Source organism: Sinohyriopsis cumingii, chromosome 2 (genome assembly GCF_028554795.1).
Source record: "Sinohyriopsis cumingii isolate HCF-2022 chromosome 2, ASM2855479v2, whole genome shotgun sequence".
NCBI classification, from domain to species: Eukaryota; Metazoa; Mollusca; class Bivalvia; order Unionida; family Unionidae; genus Sinohyriopsis; species Sinohyriopsis cumingii.
In genome coordinates, this window is record NC_142962.1 from 148,784,937 (window position 1) to 148,797,151 (window position 12,215).

At 35.2% G+C, this 12,215-nt stretch overlaps 1 protein-coding gene across 1 annotated transcript in view; it reads right to left on the reverse strand.

Annotated features, from left to right (window-relative positions):
* Positions 1 to 449: 449 nt before the first annotated feature.
* LOC149806056 (jmjC domain-containing protein 8-like) overlaps positions 450 to 12,215 on the reverse strand; it is a 38,089-nt gene continuing 26,323 nt past the window's right edge. Inside the window, exons 8-9 of the mRNA XM_089950925.1 lie at positions 5,592 to 5,726; positions 450 to 4,243 (exon numbers count right to left, since the gene is read on the reverse strand). Coding sequence (XP_089807051.1) covers positions 4,160 to 4,243; positions 5,592 to 5,726 — 219 coding nt within the window. The 3' untranslated portion in view covers positions 450 to 4,159. The remainder of the gene's footprint in view (positions 4,244 to 5,591; positions 5,727 to 12,215) is intronic.

The following is a 12,215-nucleotide window of genomic DNA, read 5'->3' on the forward strand; positions in this document are numbered from 1 at the left end:
GACATTCATTGGCATTTATACAGAATTCAAACCTGGAATAATATTTCTGTAATTCAACAAGAGACTTGATGCCATCAGCACTTCGTTGACAATAACAGACACATCATTGCCTTCAATTTTGGATCTCTTCGGGACCTGAACTGAGTTTCATTCAGGACTTTTCATTACTAGGACTTGTGTCTTTAATTCTTGGATTATTTTTGGATTAATTCGCAAAACTGTAGTTTTTTCTCATTGTTCACTTTGTATTCAAGGGAAATGAATTATTTGTTAAATTTTACAAAGTTTGTTGTCTTCACTCTTTTCTGTTACTTATTTTAAGAGCATATATTCATAACAGTAAATATCCAATATATATATATATATATATATATATATATATATATATATATATATATATATATATATATATATATATATATATTTATTTATTTATATACACACAATGCCATATTTTAGCTGTTTTATTTTTCTGTATTTCCATTCCATTCCTTGCATTTTCAGAATAGTAAATTCACTATTTAGCAGGTCCACAGAATGTGGTCTCCTGCTTATTCAATTCACATGCCACAATTAATAATACCCACAAGTCAATATGTAAGAAATGAAAAGAACTTCAAATAATTATTGTGTTCACAAATCCACTGTGCACTGCAGAAAGCTCAGCTGCTGCACCAACCATATTTGTGTGTGTGCATTAGAGAAGGTGGATAAGTTAACAGTATTGTTGACTTTGTTCGAGTGATTCTTTGATGAATTTTGTGTTTGCCATGAAATTACACAAAAATATCACAATTCCAAATCGCTGTCAGGTACTGTCTTGACCAGTGCAATATGCTACATGATCAACCAATAAGTTTATGAAAAACAATACACTATGCAACATTACTATATTATATGATAATCAAGCTGGCACATATAATCTTAATCATGGAATTATGGCACCTTCATGTTTAACTGACACCCATTTTCCAGTACCATTAACACGCACTTAAAAGATGAGTCCAACTGCAAATTGCATAGATCCAAATCTGCCATCACATAAAGTGCTGTCAGAGCTGGGTCTGTACAATTTGTTTGGAGTAATCAGTAGAACAGATAATATAGACCCCAATCTGCAGACACATTATGGCAGATCAGGATCTTTGTTATTTGCAGTCTGACTTGACTTATAAGGGAGCATATTTGGTAGTTCTCAAGTGTTGTTGTGGCGGCAATGCATTACTGGGCTAAAGCATATCTACACAAGGATAGTGGCCTGATAGAGGGCCTGCTTAACTAAAATGCCTGGAGAATAACACTGAGATATGAATTAATATTGAAAGAGATATTAAAAAATTCATAACCAAATTAAGTAGCTATGTCCCTGTATTCTTGTAACATTTTTAAACAAGATGCAAGCTCAAATTCAGGGTCCAAAATTCTGCCACTCCTTATCTTTAATTTTATTTCCTTCAGAACCATATACCATTAAGCATTGCCTCCAGTCCTTCTCAAAGACTGCTAAATTTCACTGACATGTATGCACTCCAAATACCATTATCTTATTTAAGGGTCTGAGCTTGAGGTTTCTTTCATGCTCAAAACTTGTTACAATACTGGGCATTGTGTCTTGTTTTTTTTATTGGGGGTGGGGTTTAAGGTAAAATTTTAGACCAGTGACGTTCATACATTTCTTTAAATTCATCACTGATAATCAAACCAGAATAGGAAATTCATAAGCAGGCATTTTATCTTGGAACTTCATAATTCCCTCCAATGGAATAGGCTGAAGCCAGGTACAGTGTTAGCCCACTACAACATGCTCCGTTATAACACAAATTAAGATACAACATGATGATGGCATGGGTCACAAAATGTCATTTTGTTTTTGAAATGTACCCTGAAAAATATTTTTGTTGAAACTTCAAAGAAAACTGACAACCTTTGTAGCATTGATTGTTCTGTATAAATACTAAGCAAATGAAAAAATTCTGTCTCAATCAATGTTCTACTATTATTTGATGTTGCTGCCACAATAAGAAATGGACATTTCTTTGGTCCTCCAAAGCTGTCCTTATCGGTAACTTCAATAACACATGCACCCTTCATGAAAGAAAGCCAACAATAATCTTCAACAAAAACAAAGAACCTTTCATCAAAGAAGTCAGTACCAAACTTAAATGTAATGGAATCTGATGGATTGTTGCCTTGTCCAAAGTGACTGGAACACATTTATTGTGCAGCTAAAGTTTCATTTTTGCAGGGAATAAAATTGTACTTATGGTCTCTGCCAGCAGCAAAATAAAATGCAAAGTGAATATAAAATCTTTTGAAACCATAGATATCTGGCCGTCAAGTTAATTGAAGATGTGTGTGTGTGTGTGTGTGATTTGGATTTTTAACGTAACTTTAAAACAATTTCAGTCATATCGCTACGATGTCTGCAGTGTGTCAGTTTATAGTGATGTGTAGCACTGGGGCATCATGCCACAGACATGTAGTATGATGTCCCACCCAGTCACATTATCCTGACACCAGACCAACCAGTCCTAACACTAACCTCTTAATGCTGAGTGTCAAGCGAGGCAGATGTTAGTACCATCTTTGTAAGTCTTAACTGAAGATGGGATATCTTGCAAATATGTTTGTTAAACTTTTTAATTTGTTGACATTTTTATTTCCCTATGAATAGCCTCATCCCTCGGGTGGCCTCGGCAAGATGATAGCTGTCTCTAGCTGACCAAAATTTAGGTCAATTTAGGTACATGCACATGTAGCACGTAAACAACTATAGCCACACGCTGCTGGTGACAATATTGTAATGAAGTGTTTAGTAACAATTGGATATAACTAAAAAAATTATATGTGTTATTTGTATTTTCTAACAGAATGTGAGTCAAACATGAAGTTTAAAACATGTGATCTATACTCAAATTCATGGACTTATTATGTACATACCCAGTACTTAACTGATTATAGATTGTACTACAGAGATGTAAGTTGTCAAGATACAAGTGTTTTTCAGACTAGCTTGTCTTCATTTAGTCCAAAGCACATATTTTTGTGCCTGCTTTTATTACCCCCACCCCCATATTTTAGGTAAATGCATCATTTTCCGTAGCTAACTGACATGGTCAGTTAAAACATGGTCTGGTTCTGTGGACCCCAACCATTGTGTTAAACAAGGGTCATGCTGTATCATTAGGAAGGGTAAAATTACGATATGGCTGAGTTGTTCCCTTGTTTTTTCCCCATGCTTTTCTAGAGAAGGCAGAAACTATGTAATCACATCCATCTACATGCATGAATAATTTCACTCAACTACTACACTTTTCATGACAGTCTTTAGACCCTGGCATATGATTGGTCACTTAGCTCCTCCTATGCTGTTCAAGACAGAGTCTTTAGATCTTGGCATATGATTGGTCACTCAGCTCCTCCTACACTGTTCAAAACAGCTTTAGACCCTGGCATATGATTGGTCACTCAGCTCCCCCTATGCTGTTTAAGACAGTCTTTAGACCTTGGCATATGATTGGGAATAGCCTGCAGATATGCAAAACAGAATTTCCATGTTGCCTTTGGGGGTGGGTGGGAATTAAGTATAAATGTGGTTGAGCATAAATTGGAAATAAGTTTCAAAATTACAAGAGAAACATGTCTGAGAGCTGGTGTTTGTGATATACCGGATTCCAGTTTCCACAACCATTTATACATACTTACCATATATACTCGCTTGTAAGTTGAGTTCAAATGCAAACTGCACAGAATCAGATCTGTTGTTGCATAATGAATTGGCAGATCTGGGTCTGTGCAGTTGATTAGGAGTAATCAGTAAAACAAATGACATAGACCCTGATCTGCAGGTGCATTATGCTATAGCAGATCAGAATCTTTGTAGTTTGCAGTTTGAATCAACTTAAAAGTGAGTAAAAATGGATAAATATGCAACAAAAACTGGTAACATACCTATAGTACAGTAGTCTCAATGACCTGTGTCACCAGTTGTAGCAACTCAAAATAAATTTGACCTATTATAGTATTACAGAACTAAGAATCAAATTATGTCAACAAAAATGTATTTTTATTATTAAAAAACATGGAGAAAAAAAAGAAATGCTTCATTTCCTGTACATGAGGTTTTATAATTAATACTTTCATGTTTTGTTAAAAACATTTAATAAGCTAGGAATGTTGATATGAAAACACTAGTATCTATATTTAGTGTTCCATGCCACCATCTATCTGGGAAGTATATTACCTGAAGAAGAAAAAATGCATAATTAATTAATGAATGAGTCAATCATAAAGAATGTTCACAAGAATCAAAAACAAAAAGAAAATAAACAAGCATGTAAAATAAAGTAAGATGATAAATTAATGAATAAATAAATAAAAATGAACCAATTAATCTACATGAAAGTAAAATGCAAACATGAATGATCTGATATGCATGCATGTATGTATGTATGTATGCATGTATGTATGTATGTATGCATGCATGCATGCATGTATGTGGGGCTGCAAGTGGCTGCGTGGTCTAAAGTGCTCAATGTTCTGGATCACTGCTATCTCACTTCTGTCTGCATGGGATTGGAGTCCAAGGATCAGCTACCGTGGGTATGTGGGAAATGCCATTTTTCAGCACACGATAGGCTATACATGGCGGCCAGTATTAATGGTGGAGGAAGAACCCAGGAAAACCTTGGAAAGAACCACTGACCCTCGAGAAGCTACTGGCAAGCTTTCTCACACACCCACATTCGCCAAATCTGAGACTCGAACCCACGCAGACAGAGGTGAGATGGCAGTGATCTGTAACGGAGAGTGCTTTAGACCACTCAGAGCCCCTGTATGTATGTATGTGTGTATGCAAGTATGTGTGTGTGTGTGTATGCATGTATGTATGTATGTATGTATGTATGTATGTACTAGCATTTCGAAGCACCTCAGTACAATAATGGCTATATGGTGCCAATTAAAGGTTTTAAACATGTACAAATAAGGAAATGCATGAGAAACTCTAGAAAGATAAACCATTCCAAATAAAAGTAGACATGAAGTACAATATATACTCACTTACTAGTCCAGATGCAAATTCCATAAACCCAGATCTGCTGCTGTGTAATGTGCCGTCAGATCTGGGTCTGTGCAGTATGTTTAGAGTAATCAGTACAACAAACAACAAAGACCCTGATCTGCAGGCACATTATACAATGACAGATCAAGATATTTGTCATGTGCAGTTTGACCTGAATTATAAGCGATTATATATGGTACTATCATTAAAGATAAAAAGTAGATATGTTAGAATTCTGTCAAATGCATATGAAATAAAACACAATGGTAAAATATATACAATTTGTAAAAATAAGTGTTCAAAATCTGTTTTGCACTTCATTTATATGATTAGTTCTATATGAGGGATGCCATTCTACAATGATAGGTCAGATGTTAAGATGCAATCTGATGAGGATCAATATCAATGTAATTTCTTAATACATTTTTTTCTGATTTTCAGCTTTTAAAAAAATCTGTCTTATATAGCCTTGTCAATAATTTCCATTTTATACTGCATGTAAAAGTTTAGGATCTATAATCCAACTTACTTCCCCCTGATTAATGGTACACTCAATAGGTATGTCACTTGGATGGAGCTCTGGATGGTCCTCATAAAGCCACTGGAGGGTGGTTCTATTAGGGTGGAATGATGGGGTCTGCTCTGGTGGGTACATAAACCATCTCTGCAACATTATAAATGTTCCTTTTTTTACTATTATACATGTTTAAATTCAGCTCAGTAAAAAATACAATAAAATATAGTATGTCTACAAACTACTTTTATTGTTGTTCATACTATCATTTTTATATCTTTTTTTAAAGTATGCAAATCTTCCATTTTCTTCTTCTACTGTTCTGGTCTGATTTTCCATTAACTCATAAAGTCGTATTATGTACACCGTATTTTGGAATGCAAAAATGGCAATTTGCTTAAAATTGTGGCAATAATAACGATCCTTATTTCATGAGTATAACACATTTGGTTTGCAACAAGTTTCAAAACTAAAGTGTCATAATCTCAAGAGTCAAAACTGAAATCTCAGAAGTCAGAACTGAAAGCTCAAGAGTAGGAACTGAAATCTCAGAAGTCAGATCTGAAAGCTCAAGAGTCAGAACTGAAATCTCAGAAGTCAAAACTAAATGTCAAGAGTCAAAACTTAAATCTCAGAAGTCAGAACTGAAAGCTCAAGAGTCAAAACTGAAATCTCAGAAGTCAGAACTGAAACCTCAGAAGTCAGAATTGAAAGTTCAAGAGTCAGAACTAAAATCTCAGAAGTCAAAACTGAAATCTCAAGAGTCATCAGTTTTTGACAGTCATCAACTCATAGATGGGATTTTTGTTTAAGATTTATTGTTTCATGCTAAATAAAGAGAAACACATAACAGTATGTTGTACAAAAAAGATAAGCAGACAGTGAGACAGACAGGGCCAATAATTATTTCTGTGTAAGTGCTTCTCAGTGGCAAACAGGTTTCATTTTCCAGCATCCTTACACCAAGTCATATATCATCACTGTGTCACAGAATAAGGCAAGAAATAACTTGGTTTTGCCTTAGAACAATTTGACCATTTTTCATTGTACATGCATACATTATTATCTAGGGTGAATAATTGTGTTTCCATGTAAGCGACTGTACTAGCTTGTATCTCGTCGAAAATCACTTAAGGCGAGAGACACTAATAGCATGGTATACACGGGTATTTTACCCTACTACTCACTCTCCTATGGATTTAAGGTAGAATCCATTTCTAACTGACACTGGTCGTTTTGGATCTTGTCAAGGACTGAACGTTCTCCATTGTGTTCTCCAGCCATAGGGGTAGGTGTTAAATTCATATTTTACTTGATATGTGAAGCTTATTCAGGTTTTAATGTCATATCGTGTAATGATGCATTTACTACTACGCAGATCTGAAACGTTGTGAACTTTGAATTATAAGTTGCTATTAGAGTTTAATTTATTAGCATATATCTAAAGATTTTTCAAAAGCCATTATTATGACCAGTTTGGTTTTATTGTAGCTGTTCAGGGCTCTTTAGAGCTGACTGAAGATGTTCAGGGCTGTTTAGAGCTGACTGAAGATGGTAGCTGTTTAGGGCTGACTGTAGCTGTGAAGGGCTGTCAGTAACTGTTTAGTGCTGCATGCTGTCTACATGTATGTATATATGTGTGTCTGTACACATGGTGGAGCCACGAATGTAGACATAGCCAATACAAGGGTGCTGTATGCTGTCTGTACGTATGTGTATACGTATGTCTGTACATGTGGTGGATCCATGAAGGGTGTGAGCGGCCGATAAAAGTGTGGGCCAACCCAAGGATTCAGTGAACTGTGTGGTTCATCAGTTTACGAATCATACAACTGTACAAGTGTCAAGAGTCATTTTTTTGTTCCAACTGATGTTTCAACTGAGTACATTTTCAATTACATGAGATTATTTTTGAATCTTATTTGTAGTTCAGGAGATTATGTGAATCTCACTTACATTGCATAATATAGGAGATTATTTGAAATCTCACTTGCATTGCATAATATAGGAGATTATGTGAATCTCACTAACAGCGCATAATATTATTTGAAACATATTTGAATTCCTTGAGATTATTTGATTCTTAATCGAATTCCATACTTGAGATTATGTGAATCTCTCTTACATTACATAATATTATTGAAACATATTTGCAGTCCATGAGGTTATTTGAATCTCACTTTCCATACGTAAGATTACGTGAATCGTATTTTCGTTTTTCAATTTGTGAATGTTTGTGTAGAGTGACTGGATCAATTGTATGATGAGAGTGTGAGAGAATCATTGTATTTATAATATATATAGAGTTTTATTAATTCATTTTATAATGAGAAAGCTTGGCAGTAGTTTCTCGCGGGTCGGTGGTTCTTCCGGGGTTTTCCCGGATTCTTCCTCCACCATTAATACTGGCCACCATGTATAGTCTATTGTGTGCTGAAAAATGGCATTAAACCTCACAACAACAACAACAACAACAAAAATCATTTTATAAATTTCTATCGTCCATCACATTGTGTTTGCGTTATTCATTTAATCCAAAAAACCCACTCAGTTTCTATTCTGTTACACACTGTATTTCCATTTCTCATAACATTTTTAAAACATGGAAATTCACTTGTCCACACTTCCTTAAATGTTCCTACAACTTAGGAGATTTCTTCTCATACTCTCAACTTTTCCTAACTTTGTTTCTTTTTGAGTCTAAGGGTTGGAATGATCATCATTAACAGGTCATTTCTAAGATGGAGACAAAAAGAAAATATTACTTTTTTGAGCCATTGTGATTTAACAGATCCATCTAACGCAACAAAATTATTCCCTCTCATTATTCAATCTTGAGTAATTCCTAAGCATGAAATAAATCATGGAGTGTAATGTCTGGTAAATAGTTAATGAATGGTACATTAATTAAAACAAATTAATTGTTTAACTTTAGCACAGCCTGAAGCAGACTGACTGTAAATGAAACACAACACATTATATTTTCCATTTCTGTCAAACTGATTATAAAATGATGGGTAATCAAATAAATGCCAATATTTTGATCAAAAGCTAATCCAGTCAAGTCACATCCGATTCCCTCTTCCTCCATCATAAACATTAAAGATAATCTCAAAGCAATCAAACCTTCATTCAATTATGTACACCTAAGTACGACATAAGTGACCTGTTAGTTCCACCTTCATTCAATTATGTACACCTAAGTGTGAACACTAAGTGACCTGTTAGTTCCACCTTCATTCAATTATGTACACCTAAGTGTGAACATTAAGTGACCTGTTAGTTCCACCTTCATTCAATTATGTACACCTAAGTGTGAACATTAAGTGACCTGTTAGTTCCACCTTCATTCAATTATGTACACCTAAGTATAACATTAAGTGACCTGTTAGTTCCACCTTCATTCAATTATGTACACCTAAGTGTGAACATTAAGTGACCTGTTAGTTCCACCTTCATTCAATTATGTACACCTAAGTATGACATCAAGTGACCTGTTAGTTCCACCTTCATTCAATTATGTACACCTAAGTGTGAACATTAAGTGACCTGTTAGTTCCACCTTCATTCAATTATGTACACCTAAGTACAACATTAAGTGACCTGTTAGTTCCACCTTCATTCAATTATGTACACCTAAGTATGACATTAAGTGACCTGTCAGTTCCACCTTCATTCAATTATGTACACCTAAGTATGACATTAAGTGACCTGTTAGTTCCACCTTCATTCAATTATGTACACCTAAGTGTGAACATTAAGTGACCTGTTAGTTCCACCTTCATTCAATTATGTACACCTAAGTATGACATTAAGTGACCTGTTAGTTCCACCTTCATTCAATTATGTACACCTAAGTATGACATTAAGTGACCTGTTAGTTCCACCTTCATTCAATTATGTACACCTAAGTATAACATTAAGTGACCTATTAGTTCCACCTTCATTCAATTATGTACACCTAAGTGTGATATTAAATGACCTGTTAGTTCCACTTTCATTCAATTATGTACACCTAAGTATATCATTAAGTGACCTGTTAGTTCCACCTTCATCCAATTATGTACACCTAAGTATAACATTAAGTGACCTGTTAGTTCCACCTTCATTCAATTATGTACACCTAAGTGTGATATTAAGTGACCTGTTAGTTCCACCTTCATTCAATTATGTACACCTAAGTGTGATATTAAGTGTTAGTTCCACCTTCATTCAATTATGTACACCTAAGTATAGCATTAAGTGACCTGTTAGTTTCACTTTCATTCAATTATGTACACCTAAGTATGACATCAAGTGACCTGTTAGTTCCACCTTCATTCAATTATGTACACCTAAGTATAACATTAAGTGACCTGTTAGTTCCACCTTCATTCAATTATGTACACCTAAGTAGGACATTATGTGACCTGTTAGTTCCACCCAGTTGATACTGATTTTACACAAGAGCAATAAACAGTAGTCTAGCAAATGTCAATGACTGGAGCATGCAGTAAACTTCTTACTGGCGGTGTGTGAGGCACATCAAGACAAATTAGGAATGATGCTCAGCTTTTAAAATGTACAGAAATGGTTCACATTTAAAGTCCAAGCTTCAAAAGCAGACGGTACACATCTATTGAGAACCCTGCATGTGACCCTAATGTAATAATATGTTATATTACACAAAAAGAAACTTACACACATTCAGATATAATACTCACACTCACATTCACTCACAAAGATTTAAAAATAGAATCATTGATATAGCTATAGTGGACAACAGATACACATATGAACATACACAATGCACAGGTATACATATTTCATCATGTCAGAAGTCATGCAGACACGTATAGAATTAAAAAAACAGATCATCTCTGGATGCAATGAAAAACTTCATTGCTGGGAGGCATTAATATATCAGTCCATCTGATCAAGACAGAATTTCTTGAGTGACATTTCAAATGAAGCAAAGGAATTTAAATTTCATGTCAACAGGGACAGGGAATTCCAAAACGTAGGTGCTGACTTTTAAAAGCAGTTTTAAAATGGGTGTTTCTCAACCCTAGAATCTAGAGTTCATTATTAGTGGTAGATCTGAGATTCTGTTCAGTATTTCATGATCAAAGTTTAATTAAGTTGGAAAAATAATAATCTGGAGCAATAAAAAATCATGAAGCCTTTTGTGATCATTTAATTCATATAATGCATAATTACTTAAAGAACATTAAAGCCTAATACTACAGTGTTATGGTTGTTTGACTTGACTGCATGCTCACTGGTGTTATGGTTGTTTGACCTGACTGCATGTTCATTGGTGTTATGGTTGTTTGACTTGACTGCATGCTCATTGGTGTTACGGTTGTTTGACCTGACTGCATGCTCATTGGTGTTATGGTTGTTTGACTTGACTGCATGCTCATTGGTGTTATGGTTATTTGACTTGACTGCATGCTCATTGGTGTTATGGTTGTTTGACCTGACTGCATGCTCATTGGTGTTATGGTTGTTTGACTTGACTGCCTGCTCATTGGTGTTATGGTTGTTTGACTTGACTGCATGCTCATTGGTGTTATGGTTGTTTGACCTGACTGCATGCTCATTGGTGTTATGGTTGTTTGACTTGACTGCATGCTCATTGGTGTTATGGTTGTTTGACTTGACTGCATGCTCATTGGTGTTATGGTTGTTTGACCTGACTGCCTGCTCATTGGTGTTATGGTTGTTTGACCTGACTGCATGCTCATTGGTGTTATGGTTGTTTGACCTGACTGCATGCTCATTGGTGTTATGGTTGTTTGACCTGACTGCATGCTCATTGGTGTTATGGTTGTCTGACCTGACTGCATACTCATTGGTGTTATGGTTGTTTGACCTGACTGCATGCTCATTCGTGCAATTTTCTCTTTACTGCTTTAACGACTCTAGAAAAGAATAAAAAATTGTATCCTTCCAAAATGAAAATTCTTGCTGAATTATTTATACCAGACATGACTTGGGTCTTTCATAAAAAAAACCTGAAATTTTTTAAAGGTGGGTTTGGGGGTTCTCCCCCAACAAGGTTTTGAAGGGCAGTGCCCCTGACATGGGGGGGGGGGGCAGGCCAAAAAACACATTTTACACTCATAAAAAACTGTTCCTGGTGCAACTTATGATCATAAAATAAACAAAAATAATCATTTGAAAAACTAATAAACTTACTAAAAATATTCAACTTGACTTCAATAATTTCACAATATTTATTGTCACATGAATTTGTTCTCCAATACTATTGATGCTGAAGTTATTTCATGTGCATGTCAGTGTTCACATCACAATTAAGTCACAAAAATTTGTCTCTTTTCATAACAAATCTGTAAAATAAACACCCAAGTACATCAACTATATACAAATAATCCCATACATTCACTTGTCTTTTTCTCCAATAGACACAACCTATTGATATGCCAGACTAGCTCTTTTTGCAGCTTTGGCAAAGATTTCTTTAGCCTTCCTTTCTGTCAACACTGTCTTTTTTGGCTCAATGTGCAATAGTTTCTTTTCCTTCTCAATGAGAGCCTTTTTTTCTTTCAAGCTGGTGCTTGTATTGGCAACATGCAGTACGCATATTCTTACAGGGGTGTGTGGGGGGTTCCTTCTGTTCTCTCATGCAAGAAA